A 22,868-nucleotide genomic window follows, 5' to 3' on the forward strand; every position below is an offset into this window, starting at 1 on the left:
CAGGACTCTCTTCAGCTGTACTTGAGGATATTATGGTGCTCATACAATAGCACCAGCTACACAGCTTGCCGAAGCTATATGAGCAACAACCACTCACAGGCTGCTCGTCCTAGGCAAGATGGCATGCCTGGCAGCTCTGAATACTTTGGCTGCCACTCAAGCTAGACCTGTCTCAGTCAATAGTTGAGCTGCGAGTGACAGTGCCAGCAGACTTCCGAGTTGTTCGGGAAAATGCTAAGAGATGATGCTGGTGGTGTTTCCCAGGGGGAGGCCCTTCAGATTATGACACGACGGTGCTCATAAAGCCCCAGCTACACAGCCCGTCAGAGTTCCGAGGGTGACAACCACTCACGGGTTGCTCGTCCTTGGCGAGGTGGTGTTCCTGGCGGCTGAGCAGCACCTCGGCCTGCTTGGTGTCCCGCTGGAACAGTTGCAGGTTGAGGGACTGCGAGAGCAGCGCCTGCCGGTTCTCCCACATCTGGCGCAACTCGGCCCAGCCGTCCCGCAGGGCCCGCAGCCGCTCCCGGAGGAACATGAACTGGGGGTCCTCGTCGGCCGCGTCCGACGTGATGCGCTCGCCATACTCCATCATCTTGGTGTAGTCGTCCGTGTAGTTGTCCACCTCCTGGCGGATGAGGCGGTGCTGCTCCAGCAGCCGCTCCGCCTCCTGCAGCGTGGTCGGCTCGTCCTCCGACGCAATCTCCGTCTGTGTCCGGGTGAGCCACGCCTGCGAGCCGCACCACCACGCGGCACGGTTAATCCTTTGCGGTGGCAGTAATCAGAAGCACTTCCAATACATTCATCATTGTTATCAAGAGGCCTATTTCACGTCCACTGCACGATAGACAAGATTTAGAAGATAGCAGTAATTACACATTACACCAACCTAAATAAAAATTGTTGCCTGGAATTTCACATCTTGTGCTGCGGAGCCACTTAGGTCAAGAGTAATTAAGATGACAAAGAGCATTAACATGGATGCAGACATGCATACCTTTTCAAGCTTCGTATCATTAGCCCATGAATTAAGGTATCGGGGATACATACCTGATTCACATATAAAAACTCCAATACATAGTCCACTCAATATACTACAACTTGCCCAGTAATTAATTCTACACGTTATGGTCCTAGGTAACTCCTGGATTCAATTCTTGGGCTGTGGCAAATTATTCTTCAGCTAAGAACTTTGCTTTTCCTGGAAAGCGCAAGGGCCTCCTCCGCAACATTTTGCCGCAAATTAGATGAACAAAAAGTCATGTAGATCCAGCGCACGTTTCGGAATCAATGTGAAGTGACGCTTTTATGAAGCGGTTAATCAAATGCTATAAATATGCCCATTTCGTTTATGTGTCTTTTGCGTAAAGAAAACTGGCTTGTGGGCCTGTGCTCTTGCGCACCTGGGCTACACAATGTGACACACTCAGCCGTCATCTGAAAGAGCCAGTTGGCATTGGTACTATAGAAGTATGCATGCATGCGAGTGTGAAACCGATAGGATTGTTTCGGTGTAGTGAACGCACCTGGAAGTGGTCGAGGTCGCGTAAAAATCGGTGCAAGTCGCCGGCTTCTTCCAGCTTGGCGTCGCGCTCCTTGAGTAATTGCGTAAGCTGCTCCCAAACTGCTTTGATCTGCAGAATGCGCTCCTGGATGGCCTCTGCCTCCTGCAAATCACAAGAAGGATTTAGCCGCAGAGGCTCCGTGCTTTTCAAGGTCACTTGAAAGGGAAAGCCAGAGAGGCGAAACATCAAATATTCTTTCAGAACTCTATTTTCCTTAACAGCGTGGTAAGAGGTTGAGTTTGATTAGTAGATTGCTATTATTAGATTGCTAACCAAATGCACAAGTCCACGTTTTTCAGATCAGAGGGCTTACAAACCGAGTTCTGCAAATGCAAGCTTTCTCGGTGTTCACAATGCCTGCTATAATATCCATAATATCCACAAAGCCATTATATCCACAATCGAATTCGGAATCAGCGGCGACTAATGAATCAATCTTCATAACACATGCTAGTTAAGAGAAGATGAAAACCGCAATCGCATCTCCTAACTTGCGAACTTCACGCATTACCACGAATCGAGCCGAGTTTGGTGCTAGGTTAGAGCCGTCTCTTCGATGGGTGCCGCCGTGTTTGTTTACGCAAATTTTTTGGGGCAGCTTTCGGGGCTCCTGCTAAATCAGTGAAATAGCGTGCCCGACGCAAAACCCAAACGCAATTTGCGTCTCACGCATGCGCAGCGACTTCGGCACCATTTCTTACGGGGCTCAAATGTTTGGGGCCCCTATTATGAAACTCTCTATTGACCACTGCATAGCCATTTGATTGACTGAATGAACACATATACAAGTGCAGATGAACCCTCCCGTCCCTGTTTCCCAGGCATGTACACTGTGAAGAATAAAAATTTTCGAGCCCTTGATAAATAACGTAGCAGAGTTTCCAAGAGGCCAAGGTATTAGGGTACCCTGATATAGATGCTAAAACTACAAAGATTACTTGTCCAATGTGTATACAGGCTACAGGTCTACAGCCCCAAATTCCAACTAGCCAATATAAAAAGAAGGACTACAAAACCTGAGAGAGCAGAGGACGGCTGACTGGAATGTTAAACGAATCAAGCAATGCACAGGTTGCTCGTGCACACAATGCAGTCAACTCTCACATGATTTTAAAGAAACACCTGGTTTCCTCACCTCGGGGTGCTCCTGCTTGATACGCTCTGCCTCCTTGTCCAGCGCATCCAGCTGCAAGTGGACGTTGTAACTTGTAAGCACAGTGTCACACAAATAGCTTGATGTATGGCATAAAAAGTGACAACGCACACAGTTACATCATACGTTGCCATAAGCAATGTTGCATGCTATTACATCATAAGTAAGAAGTAACAAAGTCACTTTAGGACAACAAGCAACCCAGGAAGGAGTCATGAAGTTCAAGGCTGCCACACACCAATATGTTTGACATCTGCTAGTCCCACAACTAATGTTCCGATTGACAAGCGAATTGTGCAGTGCCATCCACAGTTAAATGGAGCATGTGATCGCGTGGCTTGTAGTTCGGATGTGCTCCAGCTTAGGTGACAGGGAATGCGTTCAACACACGGCATCTCCCGATGGAAACACCTATTTTTAGCAGCCTTCCCTAGAAAGATTATTTAGCACTGGCCATTCCAATCGGATACGAAACTAAATCAGCCTTTGCAGCATACGTATGCTTTACCGCATAACATTGATGTAATGCGGTGAAGCTGGCATTAAGTACCATGCGGCAAAGCTGACTTTAGAAGGCTGCCATTGTGCAAGATGTAATACTCTTGCCCATCTTTCTTGCTAAAAAACCAGTTCACGTTAGATTCCAACTTCTTTTTAATGAGCTTAAGTGTAATTTCTATGTTAGTTTTCTATTTCGGACACACAGAAAGTGGGCGCGCGTGTGATTCAGGGGTGTGTTAGAATGGGGGGTGTGTTTCGGCGATTTCCTAAGTCTTGTTTAATATGACCCATCAGATAATTTGATCCATTTTGTTGGTCCCAACAGGGTCGAATTAACAGAAGTCGACTGTAGTAACTTTGCAACCTACACGGAGATCTATTAAATCAGAAGTGCCATATGTTAAAAGAACAGAGAGACCCACATTGTGAGACCTGTGTTCCATAAACTTTTGTAGCCAACCGTACACATTGCAGCACACTGTAAAACTGCTCCTACAATAGTTACACTGCTTCATCTCCACCCATGACCAGTGCATCCACACCCACTTCAGGTATTTTTAAAGTTTTGACGACCAATCACAACTTTCCCGTTGCTCACCTTGGCTTGGATGGCGGCTAGGTCCCGCTCCATGCCCGAAAGGCGTCGCTGCAGCGTCATGATGCCTGTCAGATCATCGCCCAGGTCCTCAGTGGCTCGCAGCAGCTTCGTCTTCTCTTCAATCCACGTCTGTGACGAAAGAAAATTGCAACAGACACACCATTGAGTACAGTCGAACCCATTTGTAACAATATTCAAGTGCCACAAAAATTCCACTGTTATAAGCAATAATTGTCATAACCGGTTTGCATGACAAAAAAGATCTAAATTCCGGATGGCGTAGTTGCTCCGAGAAAACTATAATGGCGGGAAGGCCAGTTCTCCCCCCCACCACCCTCCTCCATCTGGCTTCTGATTGTGTTGACTCATTTTACTGTTTAACTGCTTCCTGCGCATTCCGATCGTGTGTAGTTAGCAAGCCGTGGCTGTCTGCGTTAAAGAATGGCACTGCTACAACAAATGCAAAGAGGGGTCACGGGCAGCAAGTGACATCCAAGCTCAGCAGAGGCATGGCTTCGGTAGCACCAAAAGGCACCTTTTAGAAAATGCAGGAAGGTTGCAGTGGCAGCACCTCGGCTTGAGAAATCCAGCAGAAGAAACGCTGGGATGTGATCGCCACAGCATCATGCCACGTACTTCCCACGGGCTTCCCACCCTTTCTTCAAGAAAGTTGGTCCCAAAATTGGACACAAAATCAAAACTGCGTTCATGGCATTTCCGACAACGTACCGTAAGACGCAGTGGAAGCACCATCACAAAAAGGCGACAGAGCATGTGTGCTCGACTACGATCTGGAGCGGTATTTTTGGTCAATCACTTTCGGAAATACTATCACTTCTGCGAGATTTCAAGCGCCTTGGCAGTGAATGCGCCGGCATATATGGGCACCAGCGTTTCAGGCACCATGCCAGGCTCACTATCTGTGCAACGGTACCTGGAATGCTGTCGGCTGCATACTTCAACAAGTTCCATTGACAGTCCCGTAAAATCACGGGAAAGTGATAGCCGTATATGTAAAAGTGATCACTCGAGAATACAGCCCCCATGTGTTTAATATGACGACACAGCACTAAAAATTAAAAGTTAAATTTTGGGTTTTGACCTGCCAAAACCAGGATCTGATTACGAGGCATGTCGTAGTGGGGGACTCCGGCTTAATTTAGACCACCTGGGTATTTTTAACGTGCACCCAATGCATGGCACACCGACATGTTTGCATTGTGCCTCTATCGAAATGCAGCTGCTGCGGCTGCGATTTGATCCCGCGACATTGTGCTGAAAGCACAATCCCATAGCCATGGGTGATGATGCACTGTTTTTATATAACGAAAGTGCATTTAAAAACAAATGTAACATTTTTTACCGTGATCTGTTCAATATGATATGTTAAATTTTGTAACATCACATGTTACATTCAGGTGCACCTTTATTTTATTACTTAACAACCTGCACAAATTCGCGGATATTAAAGTTGGGGGCATGTTAGAATCGGGCCAATACGGTAATATGACAACACCCACCACACTCAATGCATTACAATAGCTAGACTCCAGAAAGGAACATTTTATATGTCGAGGAGCCTTTACCAATTCCTTGACAGATATGACAATAATTCCGTGCAGGAGATGCAGTACAAACCGGCCGGTAAGTGAGATGGTCATTTTGTGGTCACTAGGGTCTCGTTTAAGTTATGGCCCCCCATTCAGATTTTTGGATTTCAGGTACTCAGTCTACTCACAATGGTCTCCCGGCATTCGACGTGGAAGGTCTGCACTCCGTGGGCCGACGAGATGTTGTCCCGCTTCTTCTCGGCCGCATCCCGGAGGGACGCCCAGCTCTGGTTGAGCGAGTTCTGCTTGGCCAGCACTTCCTCTGCGTTGGGGTGCTCGACGCTAAGCAGCTGCCGGGCCAGCTGGTTCACAACGGCCACGCGGGAAGCGCTGTTGTTCATCTCCTGCTCGAAGCCCTCGAATCGGTGCCGCATCACTTCGGTGTCCTCGGCGTCCTTGGTCAGCACCATGCTGTCGAGCATCTTGTTCTTCTCCTCGATCCACTGGTGCACGCCATCAGCCTCGTTGAGCAGCGTGTGCAACGAGAGGGCGTCCAGCAGACGTTGCTTTCGCAGACGGCCCAAGTCCAGGAGGTCCTTGTAGCGGCGGTCGATGGAGGCCAACCGCTCCAGCACCGCGGGCGACTCGCGCTCTGCCAGAGCGCCCGCCTGGGCATGAAGCGCATCGATGGCTTGAGCGTAGCTCTTGAGTTCCTCCATGACCTCCTTGTGCTTCTTGAGCAGCGACGAGACGTTGGCCTCGTCGCGGCCAACGTCGTCGCTCGAGACGAGCATGAGCGTGTCCAGCATCCAGGTGTCGACGTCGTCGGCGTCGGCGAAGAACTGGTGGAAGTCCAGGGCCTTGGCGAGCCGCTCGGCGCGCTGGGCCTGCAGCTGCCGCAGCCGGTCCCAGGCGGCCAGGACTTCGCTGGACCGCTCTGCCACTCGCTCGGAGCCGGGCGTGCCCTCTGCGGCCAGCGACTCGCCGGCCTGTATCACGGCCTGTAGCTGCTGTTCGTGGGCTGCCAGCTCATCCTCCATTGCCTGCGGGTGCGAGAACGGTGAAGCTCAGGTAAACTGCGCGTTGGGTCAGCAGTGAAAGTGAGCGCTGTGACAGCATAGTACTAGAGCGGCAAGAGACAAACTGCGGATAAAGATTAGGGCAATTGAGAAAACCAAAAGTTACACAAAACAACAAAAACAACAGCAGAAAAAGATGATAATGCTCCACAACATCATCTGCATGCACTATCTCAATGTGGTTAGGAGAAATGAAACTAATGCTCATGCAAATTTTGTCGTCTCCACCTTCCACCAGACTTTTGATTAGATGTCCATGTTCTAGCAGCACCTGATATTTCTGAACGCTATCGATCCGGCACAGCAGGAACGAGCAGACAAGCCACGGCCCCCACCTTATTCTTGGAGATGAGCAGGTGCACCATGGTGAGATCATGCCCCAGCTCCAGCGACGACAGGATGCGGTCCTTCTCCTCGATCCAGGCCTGCTCCTCGGCCATGTCCCAGTAGAACTGCCACAGGCGGCGCGAGTCCTCGAGACGACGCCTGCGCTCCGTCGCCAATGCCAGCAGTTCGGCGTATGCCTCCTCCAGCTGCTTGACCCTCTCGGCCACGAGTGGGTCGGCGGGCGCCTGTGCGATGGCGGCGCGGACCCGCTCCCCGAGCACGTTGACGTCCGCCTCGAGCAGCGAGTGCTTCTGCAGAAGGTCCTCGACGCCCATCAGGTGCTGACCCAGATCCGAGATGGCCAGCCTAGCCTTGAGCTCCTCCATAGCGTCGACGATGTACAGCATCTCTTGCAGGCCTTGCTGCAGTTGCAAGCATGCTTCGAGGCGCGCCCGCCGACCACGCAGCAGCTCCAGTAAGTAGCTCCACAGGCGCAGAACATTGTCCTTCCTGCATTCAGCCGCGGGGGATACACGCAGTCACTCACTGCCAAATTCGCCAAGTGTAAAGCAGATACAGCACGACAAGCTATGATGGGCCAACATTAGCCCCCCCCCCACCCCCCACATTCCAATGCTGTTGGGTAACCTGGTTTTTCTGGTACATTCGGTGGAAAAGATGATGGGGGAGAAGGAGGTTCATGGACTAGGGGTGGCATTGTTGGTTCTGAAGAACGGAGGAAGCTATTTATGTCACACTTCGTGCTTTTCTTTCCTCGATAATTAATTAGCTGAACCAGACAGGAAATTGTGAGAAGGTGTAGCTTCCAACCTGCCGTGTTGAAAAAATGGTCAACCAGTTGTGAATTTCTACTTTTTTTGTGTGTGCGTATGCATTTATTTTTTTTATTTTATTTTTTTCAGGGAGAGAGAGGCCTATGCTTGAGAACTCCCCACCAAAATGTGACAGAACAGAGAATTTCTTTCGTTCAGCATCCACTCGACCAATTCCAATGAGGAATGTCACACTTACAAAAACATCAAATTTTAAAGACCCTTTGTTGGGAGCCGATTCCTGAAGCGGGCATTCGGTTTGTTCACAAAATTGCTGCAACTCGGAGAATTTCAGGAAATTAAGCCACCGGGTTTCGCAAATTTGTACCTGCAATGAAAATAGTTGCCGCAGTACCGCTATAGGCATCATTCACAATGAAAAGAAAAAAAAGATTAAAAAAAATGATGGTGTTAGTCTTTCCAAAGCAACACCACACACTGTGAGGACCACTGCAGTCGAGGGCACTGAAATAATTTCAACCACCTGGGGTTCTTCAATGTGCACCTAAATCCAAGTATTACAGGAGCACTATTGCATTTTGCCTTCCTCGAAAAGTGGCAACTGTGGCCAAGAACCAATCCTGTGACCTCGCCTTTAAGAGCAGGACGCCACAGCCACTCTCAAGCCACCGCAGCCAGTCAGTCAGGGTGTCCGAGGTAGTTGCAGTTGATTTGTTACGCACCACTCTGGCTAACAATACGTGAGGAAATCACTTACTGTTTACCTTCAATTTGACAATTTCAATGTCCTCTCTAAAGCAAATATAACTGGAAACTCGATTAGTGTTCTTTTTAATCAGCTGACAGGACATTGCGACCTCTTGTGCAGGTACTAATGTCCGTTTCTTCAAGCAGTCCACCTGAACAGGCCAAATTGCACTACAGCATACAGCCGCGACCTCATCATAATGAAATCCCACCCAACAAGAAAATACCTTGTGTTCATTGTAAGCACACATTTGTTACATGTTGATACAGGTAAGAAACATGTTAGGTCTAATTAAAAAAAAAAGGTAATTGTTCATTATAGTACAGTCGAATGTCTCTACAATGAAATGACCTGTATAACAAAGGAACCATTCTGCCCCGGTTCAATTGAGAATGGCACTGTGCGCGACCTTGACGATGAAATAAACTGCGTGATAACTGATTTCGGCAGTCCCAAGCATTTCGTTATAAAGGTGTTTGAGCATATCGAGGTTCAATTGTGTAGTCTCCCCGCGACTTTCCGAAGAATATGCTCAGACTAGAACAAAATACACACGCTACGCATATGCCCAGACAGTGGTGGTTAAAAGCATTAAGCCGCAAACAACATCTGCAAGGCAGTCTAGTAAGACACGCTTGAACGCTGACAACCTGGCGCAGGCCTTCATCATGCAACACAAAGTGCATTGCTATTTTTACGAGTCCTGCTCACTGATGTCTAGACAGGGTTCAACCGACTAAGTGCGGCCCTACACACACACACACACACACACTGTCCCATGCACGCTACACTGTCAATCTATCACTGTCAGCTTGGCGTTAGGACAGAACAAAGCTCCGTCTGACACTCCCCCTCCCCTCTTTTTCATGTCTGCGAGAACCCGTCACAGAAGGAATAGCTTTCACAATACAGAGGTAGAGAGACGGGGTCAATGATCTATATGTTTGAGCAAACCCTCTAGGCTGCCCTTTGCACTGAACACACATGGTGAAACAATGTGAATGCCTGATCGGCGTTTTTTTTTTACTGTTCGATGCCCTCACATTTTGCTTCGAAATGAAAAAATGACCCTTTCTTGAACACCACAGCTACTATGCAGATGTGAACACCGAGTTGCAGAAAAGCAACAAAATCAAACAAAAGAAAGTGTGCACGTATCGTAGATAAGCATTCAAGAATACACACCTAATTGTTCGGTGGCTTTTGTATGATAATGCTTGGTGTAAAGGCCTGACAAGGAGAATTTATCTTTGGATCCTTCCCCTCTAACATACAGCAGATACTACTGAAGTAGGACACAAAGGAGAGACAGTTGGTGAGGGATCATCATGAAGGTAAAGTAGCACTTGTGTTTATGTTTTTTCTTGAATTTGTCTTTTGGTTGCACAAATTTACACTAATAATTATGCATGACTAGGTATCACTAGCCCGACAGTCAACTTTTTTTAAATGTGCAGCTATCTCGAATACAGTGTCCCTGATTACAGAAAGGTGGCTCAAGATACATAAGAAACAACTAAACCAAATCAAATTATTGAGTTTTAAATTCTCAAAGCCAGATGTGGATAATGTAGCCCTTTCTGTAACCCTGTAACCCTTTCTGTGCCATAGCCAAGCTGGGTTCGTCCGTGCGTTTCTGGTAAAAACGACCAATGGCAAACTCAGCTCAGCGATGGTTCCTTTCATTCCCTCCCAACTTTCATTTTCCCATAGGCGATGCACTTAATTTTCTTGTATAGCACCGTTAAAATTCCCTTTGGCAATGAATCAGTTGAAATTTCACTACTAAACATATAATAAATTGTCTGCACTGTTATTCATAAAGGATACCCCATTAAAAAAGCTGGTCAATTGTGGTTGGATTCCAAAATAACGGCGTGGGACATAAGGAGTTAACTTCAACCACACAGAGTTCTTTAACGTCAACCTAAATCTAACCTTATGAGCATTTTCACATTTTGCTTCACTGAAATGCAGCTGCATAACACAATAGCCAACGGTGCTTAACTCTTTCGTTACGGCAGAAAAGTGGCTAATTTAGAGTGCTTCCAGAAAAATTTTTTTTTCTCTTGAACAACGAAACGCATTTAACATTGCTATGCAGCAAATCGTAGCTTATTGGTGTGGCTTTCTATATAAACAAGGACTGTGCTGTGAGATTTAGAATTGTTCACATTTTATTTGTCAAATAAACTAAAGAATGTGCACATGAAAGTATAAACAAAGAGAAATCAGTGACTGTGCTTAGCCAGAAAATTATTTTGAGAATTCTGAAATATACAAACTGTTACTAGGCCCCTTAGCTATGCTTCCAATATATATCAATCCTATACACCACGTATTGCATTTATCGGGGCCCATCAATCTAGCAGCCCTGACGGCTGTGCCACTCGGTGAAGCAGTCTCGTGAGGGCAAGAAACAAAGGTATATTTCACAAGTGGAGCACATGACGTTTGTTCTGTTCTGTGTCTTTGTTTTTTGATAGCATATTTTGCAATTTCTCCTTTTCTTCATTCTTTTTGGTTGGTGCCGAATGGGGTCCAAGGGCGAGAAGGGGGGTGAGAAAGGAGCATGACCTTCTGCGACTTCATCATAGCCAAATATTTGCTCAATCAGTTCTTCCCTAAATGCAAGCTGGTCATAATAGGTGCTTCGAGAAAGTTCTCCAACTGCTGGGTTCTCTTTTCGGTGCTGCTGGAACAGTATGAAACTGTTCACGCACGCGATATCCACACAGTGAAAAAAGAGCGTCTTCCACCAACGTACGCATTTTCTGAGGACGTTGTATGTGGATATTATTTGGTCTGATTTGTCCACGCCCAACATCCCGGCATTGTATTCGTGGACAAGGAGTGGCTTTCGGATGACTCTCAGAGCCCATTGGCGCCCCCTTTTCTCTCTTCTCTTGGCAGGCACATGCTCATTTGCTGTGTGGATCGTGCTCATCAAGTTTACAGCACGCCGGTCTTTCCACTGCATGTAAAGGATGTTGCCGTCACGAATCCATCTGACATCTCCACGCTCTGCGCTTTTTTCCCATGATGAGTCTTTCAATTCAACTGGAAAACAGCGACGATCTTTGCGTGTTGTTCCGCATGCAAGAGTTTTGTGCTCGAGGAGGTGTTCAAAAAGTTTTTTGGAAGTGTAGAAGTTGTCCATATAAACTCTGTAGCCTTGATCAAGGTACTTCGTACAAAGCTTGGTCACGACGTCAAAGGCTAAGCCATGCGGTCCTGGTGCCTCACGCTTGCCAGTATATACCGAAAATTGAAGGGTGTATCCAGTTCTTGAATCTGCCAGCACCCAGAGTTTATATCCAAATTTCGTCACCTTGTCTCGGATGTATTGCCTTATACCTGATCGAGCCTTCGATTTCACCATACGTTCGTCAACAGCGAGGTCGCGCTGTGGTTGAAACAAATTTGCAGATTCTTGATTTATGTGATCCAGAAGCCAGGACACCCTCCAAGTCTTTCCAACAGATGCTGCAGCTGCCAAGTCCTCCGGGTCCCCTACACTTAGGAATGACAGCAACGCGAAAAAACGGTCCCTTGGCATAATATTTCGCGGGAGAAGATTACTGAATATTCCTGTTGAACGCCAGTATAAGTGCAGTCGTGGCACTTCAACAACTCCCATGTAGATGATTATCCCAATAAGTCTGAGCATCTCCAGTGGAGTGACTTCCTCCCAAGAGCCGTCACGTCGAGAGTATGTCGGACGGTCCAAAATATGCATCCAGGCATATTTATTTGTGTTCTCACACAAAGTCTTGATCACCTCTGTAGTAAAAAACAAGAGGAAAAAATCCAGCGCTCTTGAGAATCGACGCGCATCGCTCCGCCGTACTGCTCCGACATGGGCACCGGGCTGTCTCGTGGGCGAAAACTCGATACGGCGCCGTGTACTTGGCAAAATATCCCCGCCGTAGGTTGTTGAGACCCTAAACACAAAAGTAATACTGCATTCGTCAAATCTGAACCACGTTTATGTGTAATTACAGCGCGAAGTCAAAAACGAAACCTACCTGCGAGCACCTGTTGACGTTCGGGGCACTTGAGCTGGAGCGTCTTCATCAGAGCTAAAATCTGACGATCCCGCATCGTTGCTTGAGCTATCACTGCTGCTTGGATCACAAAAATCAGCAGCAGAAGCGGCGAAAGTGCTTGGAACAGGAGTCAGTTGTCGCGGCGCGCGGGAACTCGAAACCACCTTCGGTTCAAATTTCACTTGCGGCGGCGCCTCCGCACGCAGACAACAAAAAAACAAAAACGGAACTGAAAGAGGAGTTCTAAATGAATCCTCCAGATGGAGCTAGTTGTCTGTAGCGCGGCGGTTTAAAATTTTGCGGGAGATTCAAAGTCATCGGAACTCTGTGTCCGATGGCCTATGGCGCCGTACTGAAAGAGTTAACAGAAGCGTGGCGTATAACAAAACAATCAAAAAGCGGTGAGAAGATCAGCGCTCTCACCTGGCATTGATGCGATCCACGTCGTGGTACCCTTCGGTCTCGAGTTCCCGCGCCACGGCCAGTACTGCCTGGACACGCTCCTCGTAGGCCAGGATGTCCGTCTCGATGGCCTCGTGCTTCTTGGCCGCCGCCTGCGCCGACGCCAGGTCCTGGCCGAAGTTGTCCTGCGAGACCAACCGCTGGTTCTCGGCCAGCCAGGTCTCGCGCATGCCGGCCTTGCGGTCGAAGCGGGCAGCCAGCTGCTCCAGCTTCTCCTGGCGGATCAGCTCCTCGCGGAGCGCCAGCTCTCGTTCGTGCTCCGCCTTCTCCAGCCGCTCCCAGGCACGGTTCGTGTCGGCCAGGAGGCGGCCCTCGCGCGGCGTGTACGGCCGCTGGTTGTTGGCCCGCAGTCGGCTCTGCAGCGCGAACAGCAGGACTTCCAGGTTGCCCTTCTCCTCGAACTTGACGGGCTTCTCGGAGGTGCGGTAGGTGTTGAACGCCAGCAGCTGCTGCTGCACGCCCACCAATGAGTTGGCGAACTGCCGGTCTGACAGAGCCACGATGGTCTCCTCGATCCAGCGGAGCAGGTCCGAGGTGAGGCTCTCGTACTCGGCAATCATGCGCTCATTTTCAATGGCGTGGCCAATGACCTTGCCGATACGCTTGCCTTGCACTGTCTCAGCCTTCATCTTGGAGAAGTAGTGGTAGTAGGTCACCACGTAGGTGATGATGGACTTCTCGTCGGGGTTGTCCACAAACACGTCCTCGGGGTCGAGGAGGCGCGTGAGTCCGAGCTTCTGCTCGGCGGTGGTGAATGCGTTGTTGAGATTGTAGATGGCATTGGAGCGCGACAGCTTGTCGTACTGGATCAGGTCTGGCCTGTGAGCGAATAGAAGTTCATGTAGATTTTCTCTCTTTTTTTTTTTTCTGAGCAGATGAGAACAGAATGCCATAAACGGAAGAAAAACTAAAGGATAGCAGCATGAGAAGAGTTGCCCTTCGGACAAAGTTGACGAGTGGGACAATGATAGAGCAAGGAAAGCAGCACATCATAAATACATGCACATTACATAGCACTAAGTTCCCGACATTACACTGAAAAAAACATACCACGCAAAAGACCTAAAAGACCTGGTGTTTAAACAAAAGCGGAGAAAGTAAACTGTTCACGTTCTCGTGAAAAAGAAACAGAACTGCCTACCACAATTTGCAAAACGTACAAGCTGCTACACAGTGGTTCACAATTCTACTGTTCAAGGATAACGACTGAGAAAGGAACCAATAGGAATAGATATAATTATCAAAGAAATAAACACTTTTTAGGTATTGTCTTGATGAAAAAATATTAGCTGCCCACTACTATTCTATGGTATTTACCTGGATTCTATATTATATATCATCTACTGTAACACATTATCCTAGGCATTCAATATGTATGTCTGCAGAACAAGTATGGGGATTCTGTGCAACAAGGAAGCTTACATTTTGTATATACTTTAACCCTCTCAGGGTCAATGACGTAAATATACAATGCCACGAACAAGTCCAAAATTGTCGATGCCGTATATTTACGGCGCCGTCTGTATGTTTAAAACGCGTGCCAATTTCCTAACTTTTTATTTTCTGGCATGTGCTGCCACTATGTGGGAATACAGGGAATTTATTTGTCGCGCCTCCCTCTCTCGGTTTTCGTTACATGGTTTGATTTAGAGCTGGTTTGCTCCGGCGCGTCTATATACTACCACTTGCGCTTTGGCATGGCTGCGGGCGGGCGGCTGTTTGCATTTTGTTCCGTGGGCGGTTTCGGCTTATTGCGCTGGCAAAACTGATGGCTATCTCGTTACTAATCACTCAAAGGGCGACCACATGTTTCTCGCTCGTTTAGCGCTCACACGGGTGCGCATAGGAAGGGTGCCAATGTGCATGTGTTTCCTTTTCTTTTCTTTTTTTTTTTTTGGAGACTCGTGAAAACTAATTGCCTCTGGTTGGCGATCAGATGAAGATTAGCGGAAGTTTGTCGCACCTATTGCTTTTTTGACGGGCACACAACCACACAGCTTTCTTAAGTGCACACAACTACGCAGTTAGATTACGCTATGGACGTAAATATCAATGTAAGAGCAGGAACATTTTACACGTACGAAATATTCTCGTGTGCGCATTTTCTAAGCCTTATGTGTATAACAATGCATCAAATTTGTAATTCTTATAAGTTTATGTCCTTTTTTTTTATTGTTATTCATGAATAAACAGCACATATATACCAATGCAAAAATATCTTTTTCTCACTTTACGGCCACCTTAGAAAAATTTCGGTAAATGTTTTTCGAAATAGGTTCCTAAAAAGAATTGGAATCTGCAATAAAAAAATCGACCCTGGGTGGTCACATATGGCAAAAAAAAATCGACCCTGAAAGTGTTAATAACCTAAATTACTATACACAAATCACTATTTCATATTTCATTGCACAGAACATTTATACAGCAACACGCCTAATTAAGGTGCTTTCCGTACTAGCTGAAAAAGTCTATTACACAGGTAAAAGACACTAATGCAAAAACACTGAACATCCATGGAAATGATGACACAATGTGAAGAGTTTCATAAGCCAAACAATGTAGGTCTGCCATTTGCATCAGTAAGAGCAGGGCTCAATTTTTAGCAACAATCATATGAAGCCAACAGACAACAAAGCCAAGGAAAGCATGGGGGGAACAAAAAAGAGTTATCTTCCCCTGTGCTTTCCTCGGCTTCAATATCAGTTGGCTTTATATTCACATGAACCGTTACACAAAAGTAAAAATGCTCCCAAATGACATTTTAACAGGAGCAATGACTATGACAACCGGAAATTCCAAACATCTGGACACATTCACACAGCACAGAGGACAGAACAACGTCGAAATGTCAGCTTCAAGCATGGACTATGCCACGAAAGGGAGAAAATATTCATCCACCCAAATGTAGCACGAATCTACAATGAAAATCTACACACGTTTCTCGGAAAGAAAGCTTCGCAGTTGAGGAACAATTTGTCCTAATCCGGGACTACATCAAAAGCATCTTACCTGTGCTTGTGAATGAGAGCATTGAAAGCCAGGCCATCGCGCCAGCTGGTGGTGAAATTGCGCACATTAACGTTGGGGTAGCCAGCAGTCTTCATCTGGCACCAGAGAAGCAGGGCGTCCTTAGCAGACTTTGTCTCCTGGTTGTCCACCTGCTCGATTGTGATGTCTTGTATCTGTGACAATGAGAATGCGAGAGCTGTTAACGCCGATACTCATCCACGTCACCATTAAGCAGTTGGCGCTGCACTACATTTCACACACAGCAAGGAACCTTACAAAGGTTAGAGAGACTTCTCGTACTGCTCGCATTTTTTAACAAGAAACAAAGCATCATAAATGCGCAAGTAACGTGTTATTTGATGTATCCTTGCATCCACAAGTTGTAGTTGCGGTAGCTATTTCATCGAAACCATCGCAGTTCAAAAAACAACAAAGCTCTTGGATGTGCAGAGTGATACATTTCTGTGACTGCACTGCCTAGCAAGTATAAAATAGAGCACAGGCCCGATATAAATTAATCTTAGTTGTCGGCAAAGTGTGTGGCTACAAATGAATGCTGTGTAGTACACAACACTTGCCAGTTGTAAGTTATATGTTAGTCAATACAACACTTTAAAATTATTTTTGCAACATTATATTTACAATTAGCCAAACCAGACAGGCAATTAAGTCCAACTGTTTAGCTTCCAATACTTGCCAGTAGTCCGATCTTTATTTCTTTACATTAGACCTAACATGACAAATGCACGTTGTCTCTAACTGCCTGTGTTTGTAAGAATGGCGCTAATTTATTTCGCTCAACCCCGTAATTCTACTACGGCATGTTCGACAAACGCACTCGTTCAATGAAATGCTGTACGTGGGCTATGGCACGCACCAACGAACATGCGCATTCAATTACAGAACTGGGCGATATGACCTGCTCCAACAGGCACACGCCCTGTCCCAAGCAAATCTGGTGAGGGAGGACAATGGCCACACATAGCAGCATCGCCTCTCCTTGACCTGCACGCTTCAGCGAGAGGCCAGAATGTCGGTAATGATTTCAATACTGTGGAGATGCCAGAAGGGGGCACTGCTACCATGCGAGTCGCACACGATGGGTACGGGTAGACGGAGGGCCTTCGCAAACTGTGCTCCTGTTCAATCCCATCTAAAGGCTCTAGAGCTTCAGTATGCCAAAGAATGTTGATTGAAGGTGACTTCGTTGGCGCTAGTAGACCATAAGCAGCTATTGGATGGCATTAACGCCTTTGAGATCTCTTGGTGGGAGCCACCTGCCACCAGAGAATGGCTGCTCTCGTCTGCTGCTGGGAGGTGCACGCTGAGGCCTTTTAAAGTGTGTGCATTCTTTTCCTTGGGAGACATGGCAGTGTTATCTTTACGTGTTCGCACAAATTCCCCACTTGGATTATTTTGTCCTCTTTCCCATAGGTGGCAGCACTAGAGTAAGCAAACAAACCGATGTGAAAGCACCAACGGCTTAAGTCATGCGTTCGCCGCTGCAGAGCATGACGCCAATCTCAACACACTCCGTTTGCGGGAACAAATGACACGTCGAAAATGTCATGCCAGTGCTCCTCTAAAGAGAACATTGTCTTTGTTTATATCCCTTCCATTGTCACCTGCTTCACTGCAGTTATTATCAATATCTCTTTATCTTCCTCCCGTGCTGAGTGGCAAGCTAAAGCAAAACACGTCGGGTTCACCTCCAAGTTTGCTTTTGAAAGAATCCTCTCAAGCTTCCATCTATGCTTTTGAAAAAAGCAATTCATGTCCATTAAAATTAGCGATTGTGGCTCACAAATCAGTATCACCGAGTCTTCAAGGCAGTAAAGGTGGCCACAGTCTATCGTCACATGCACTGGGAGCCTATTCGCCCACTCTCAGAACTAACACCTCGCTCCAAAATCTCCAATTAACCCCTTAAGCGCTTAACTATACTAACAAAATGTTACCTTGTTTTGCACCTTCTTTAATGGCCCATTTCCCAAGTTTCCCTTTCTCCCGAAAGCTTCTAAAGCATTTTAAACCGATTTACTTCCTACTTTATGCATGCGACCCTCGTTTTATCTCTTAAGCAAAATATATGTACTTATCATAGCCACAAATAGTTCAGAGAGAAATGAGGAAAATGCTTTACATTACAGTGCTTCAAAATCAACTATAGTATGTGAAGGAAGGTTCGGCAACAAAGAAAGTTTTCCACCCATTCCACTGCTAAGGCAGGTCACAAAGTGTTTGAAATTTCTTGAAGAATGGAACAGAGTTTTGCCACACAGCTCGCACTAGACCCTGCACGGCCTCCTCGTGAGTTGTCAAGCGAGAGAGGCCATCACTGAAAATCTCCTGCCAAAAGGCACCCAAAGAGCACAATTTCAATAACGCAGTCTTTGAAAATTGACAAAGCCTGCCATCTACATAGTAGAAAAAAAAAAAAGAAAGGAAAACAAAGTGGATGCACTCCGTTTGCCCAAATCGTTTTGAGAACAGTAACACTGCAATGGGCAAGCTGAGCTTGCCCAATGCTATGTTTACCAGTAACACGTGGACAAGCTAGGCTCATCCAAAGTGCTCAATGGGTTAACATCTGTGCTGCACCAATTGAACTTATTCAATGCCTGCAAGTTTCACTGGCACCCGTTTCTGTTACTACAATAGACCACTGGCCATTTGAAATCGACAGTTTGATGACATCTTGTTTGGTTGGGTAGTAAGTTCGTTTAAATAGTATGAGAAAGACAATGACCAAAGAGGGGACAGTTCATAATTATTATATGTTGTGGCTTCTGTATGGAAGCTTGCATGGCTCCCACATGGGTACCACTTGAGGTTGAAATGTCTGGTAATCACAAACCACCCCTTTTTGGTTGGTGTACCTCTCTTTCTTTTGACATGACACACCGACTACCTGTCTTAAGCACTATGTGTCCCGACAAACTACAATTATTCATCTAATCTCTGATCTCAACATCAATAATTCTATCTACCTCGTAGCGTTATGTTTACTGGTTTTCATTTGAGTGCTTGTTGCACAATAATTAAACAGTTGTGACCACATTATGAAACATAATGGCATGTTTCTTGGATAGTGTATCTGTGTATTATCTGCATATCTAAAATATAAGATAACTTTTCATGCATGTTTTAGTTAAACACACACAAATCAGTGATTATCACACACTTTCTGATGTTCTCTGGAGCAAAAAAAACTTACTCATAAAATTAATTGCTTACTCACTTCAAACATACCATATATGGATGCATAACATGAAATGCGCTACACTGGTCATGTATGTACACAGCAGTATCATTCAATGCAATACAAGTTCAGCATTTCTTTCAAATTATGGAAAGAAAGTTCTCTATGTTAACATATTATGTAGACATTTACTCGTAAAAAGGCTGTCCTGAATGGTTTCTTATCAAAACTTAGCTGTAGTAAGTGCCAGGATACCAATTAGGTGTTCTCTTTAGAAGTAGACCACACAATTAAACATAATATAATCAATCAATCAAACATGAAAAAAAAGAACAGAATAGAAATGCGGTTGCATTCAAACTAGCATTATACTATAGTTATTTTTTTACAGAAATTACTAGAGAAAATCTCAGTTCTGTGATCGTTCAACTACCACGGGAATGATAAGCAGTATGTAGATTTCTTCAATCTTCATCTTAGTGGCTTTAGAGACTCTTCTACAGTGTTTCTAAAAGTTCAAAGCAATCATATTTCCCTAAATGAATGAAGGCAATATAAGCCTCTGCACGCATATATAATCATAGTGAATTGCTGCAATTATAACAATAGCAAAGTCGCAAAGCCATTTAAAGCCAGTAGGACAATGTTAGGGCAAGAAATCCACGCACTATACTCGCAGATGATTTTGGTGGTGGAGCTTCTGTACGTGTGTTACCGCACCAAGCAGTCTAACAGCGTTTGACAGTGCTTTTGGTTTCTCGGAGCAGATACTGAATACCACGTGCTACCACGTGCAACAGATTCGCATTTACCCAGACACAGAAGAGAAAAGCAGAAAGATAAGTAAAATGTAACAATCAGTGGTGCCTTTCATCTAATGTTGCTGTTAATAAAGTTTCCATGTTTTCTCTTTCCCAGCTGAAACTATCGTGAATGAACAGGACAGACTTTTTTTTTTTTTTCAGAAGTGCTCTAAATGTGCATGGTTTGCCTGTGTAGTACTCCCTTCACTGCCACAGAAATATCTCTGCAAGCATAACAATGCTTCCTCTCATGCTGGCGGAACTGTCATATTATTTGCGTCTCGGCTAGATACTAGTCACTTTTTTGCAAAAACTCTACACCTTATACCACCTTCTAGATATCAGCGGTCAAGCAGGGATGGGCAATGCACAAACCTGGAAACGCAAGATGATGGTCCAGATGAGACCCAGGGTGAGCCGCGAGTTGCCGTCGACAATGTCGTGCGATCCCAGGTTCTCAAGGTGGACACGCTGCTCCTTGAGGAAGGTCAGCGCCTTGTCCACATTCTCCAGGCAGTGGATCTTCATCTTGCCCTTCGTTGGCTTTTGCTGCACCACACACGCGAGCGGCACAACACTCAGTTGGGCCGATGATTTGTTCTATACAGCTCATCTTCCTTGTGCTACACAAAGTTTTCTCAGGAGCTGGTGCAAGAGTTGCGTTGCAAACGAGCATGTCAATGAAGCTATAGCAGAGTTATGTGCGTTAGTAAGGTTGCATTCTCCCTCCACCTTCCCCCAGTTCCCTCAAAGTAACAGAAACCAAACTCCGGTCAGGCAATCAAAAAGATTAATCAGGTCATGACCACCATTTGGAGATACCTCCTAGAGACCATTCTCTTGGGACCAACATTGCAGGGTACTAAAGCAATTCATGATGCATGCAACATGGCAAATTCATGACATGAATGAGGATTTGAGATAAACTGGCACCATGTGGAACAGCACTGTCAATGTGTGGATTAGTTTAATGAGATACACACTTAGAGGGTGTGCGTGTGGGCAAATCGAGGGTGGGTGTTGCAAGGCAGTCAGGCTTTCCCATGCTCATGGTTTTCAAATTGGTACAGAATTACTTCCCTGACTGAAAAACTGAAAAAAAGTTCTGAACTGCATCTATGAAAAATTGGCTTACTCAGAGCATATGAAACATGCTTGCGACAGAAAATGCACTTCTTTGTGACTTTTGGACAGCTAGTGTGGCTGCTGTTAAGATGTTATATCAATGCCTATGACATGCCTTTTTATTTTATGCTAGCTTTGCAGTGATAAAGGTGTTACAACATGGTCTCACAGATTATGCCAAAGCAAGAACCAAATACACCCACATTTCACAGTGGGTAAAAGACTATGCTCAATGTTTTCAAAGGAGATAGGAAGTCCATAGTTTACAGCTTTGTCAAAGGTAGCGTGTAAACCACTGTCGTTTCATAGCTTGTTGTGCAAGTTGCACACTTGCACATGGCACAAAATGTGTTATGTCTAAGGCCACCATGTGCAAGTCATCAAAAGAGGGAAATAGCATTGAACAGTCACCAGACATCTGCTGGCTACGCAAGATATAAGATTCTGCTGACTAAAAGCACGCGTCTGCTGACTAAGCACGCAAATTCTCGTCGCTTGTCCAACGCCCAATGTGCACATTCTCTCTGTATTTAAAAAATTGTGTTCAAGATCATTGCAAAGCTTTATCAATCTCCGTCAGTTCCTTGAAGCAGATGCTGCTCTTACACAGTGCCCGCTCATTTGCTGCTACATGACGCCTGCATCAGCCCCAAATATCAAGCTCACGAAGAATATGCTCATAACATGGCGTAACAATTCTAAAGCATGAACTGGAGCTAAAGAAGCAAGGAGGCAGAGTACTGCCTAAATCAACAAAGCTATTATAAGTCTAGATGAAACCTCATACAGTGCACCTAGACTGTCTCAAGGCCTTTACCGAAAATAAACCCAAGAACTGCTCGTAGGCGTGCCAGTAAAGCGAAACAACGCGTGCACGACAGCATGGCCGGCATTTCTTACACGGTAATTTCAGTGACTATGTTCAGTTTCACCTCTCGTAGAGAAGCGAAACTTGACTGCATTCACGATTGCTATGCGTGAGAGCCTTCGCTACGGACAAAGCAAGACACCAGCATGAAGGATTCGTTACCAGTTTCTCTCCGGAGAGAATCTCGAGCAGCTTGATGAGCATCTTTCCGTCGCGCATATCCGTGGTCAGGTCGGTGATGCGACAGTTGGCTCGAACCAGGTGTGAGTTGACCCACTTGCAGAAGGTTTTGCGTTGTACCATTTCACGCTCCTCTGCGCAATACAAGAACAGCGTGTGAGACCGAAACCCGTGGTCAGTAAGTCGCAGCCGCGCCCACCTGCCAAGGCCTTGATGCGCGACCGTTCGAAGAGTCGCGACGAGCTGTTGCCGCCGTCGTAGTCGTAATCGTCCATCTCCGGGGCGTTGGTCGTGCTGTGGTCCCAGCGCATCCCCACGGAGATGTCCGTGGTCATTTTGACCTGCGGTGCAAAAGCCGCGCCGGCAAGGTCAAGCCCCAGCGCTAGCTGTCCCCGCCCGGATCTGAGAGGCACCGTGGCGGGGGCCGGAGTACGGGCGAACGCCGGACCTCGCCCCGCAGCCCTAACCCTCGGCGCTGAGGGCGTCGGCGCCGCGGAACGCGCGTCGCGCCGTAAACAAACTGAGTGCCTGACACTTCGCTGACCATAGGCGCGCCGCTGGCCGGCGACATCTGGCACCTCTAGGAGCTCGGCGCAGAGGGCGCCGAGCCCAAGCCTTCGCGGCACGGCGGTCTGCTCCGAGAGTGAAACCTACAACCGCCATGTTTGATGCGGAGATGCACCGAGACGCGGCGATCGCTCGTTCCGCGTCCGGTAGGAAATGCGACGGGAGAAAGCTTACCGTTGGTCTTGGGACGCGGTTATCCGACTGCGGCTCACGGAAGAGAGTCCAATGCTCCGACTATCCGGCCGCCGCGATCCGGCCACTCCCGTCAATGGTGATGAGCTTCCGTAGGTG

At 46.6% G+C, this 22,868-nt stretch overlaps 2 protein-coding genes across 4 annotated transcripts in view; both read right to left on the reverse strand.

Annotated features, from left to right (window-relative positions):
• beta-Spec (spectrin beta chain) overlaps window positions 1–22,863 on the reverse strand; it is a 48,895-nt gene extending 26,032 nt beyond the window's left edge. For 2 of the 3 annotated variants that reach the window (XM_055072273.2, XM_050180893.3), the window contains exons 1-12: window positions 22,752–22,862; window positions 22,210–22,351; window positions 21,993–22,144; window positions 20,213–20,386; window positions 15,833–16,005; window positions 12,785–13,642; window positions 6,779–7,280; window positions 5,553–6,407; window positions 3,815–3,943; window positions 2,698–2,748; window positions 1,524–1,664; window positions 353–727 (exon numbers count right to left, since the gene is read on the reverse strand). In XM_055072273.2, coding sequence (XP_054928248.1) covers window positions 353–727; window positions 1,524–1,664; window positions 2,698–2,748; window positions 3,815–3,943; window positions 5,553–6,407; window positions 6,779–7,280; window positions 12,785–13,642; window positions 15,833–16,005; window positions 20,213–20,386; window positions 21,993–22,144; window positions 22,210–22,345 — 3,546 coding nt within the window. In that variant the 5' untranslated portion in view covers window positions 22,346–22,351; window positions 22,752–22,862. Of the gene's footprint in view, window positions 1–352; window positions 728–1,523; window positions 1,665–2,697; window positions 2,749–3,814; window positions 3,944–5,552; window positions 6,408–6,778; window positions 7,281–12,784; window positions 13,643–15,832; window positions 16,006–20,212; window positions 20,387–21,992; window positions 22,145–22,209; window positions 22,352–22,751 lie in introns of all 3 variants that reach the window. The other variant, XM_055072274.2, reaches the window with a different exon arrangement.
• On the reverse strand, window positions 10,382–12,245 carry LOC140219351 (piggyBac transposable element-derived protein 4-like). Its single transcript, XM_072289126.1, has one exon. It carries the CDS (start codon window positions 12,049–12,051, stop codon window positions 10,678–10,680), a length of 1,374 nt encoding a protein of 457 aa, XP_072145227.1. The 5' UTR covers window positions 12,052–12,245; the 3' UTR covers window positions 10,382–10,677.
• Window positions 22,864–22,868: the final 5 nt, after the last annotated feature.

Source organism: Dermacentor andersoni, chromosome 7, assembly GCF_023375885.2.
Source record: "Dermacentor andersoni chromosome 7, qqDerAnde1_hic_scaffold, whole genome shotgun sequence".
NCBI classification, from domain to species: domain Eukaryota; kingdom Metazoa; phylum Arthropoda; class Arachnida; order Ixodida; family Ixodidae; genus Dermacentor; species Dermacentor andersoni.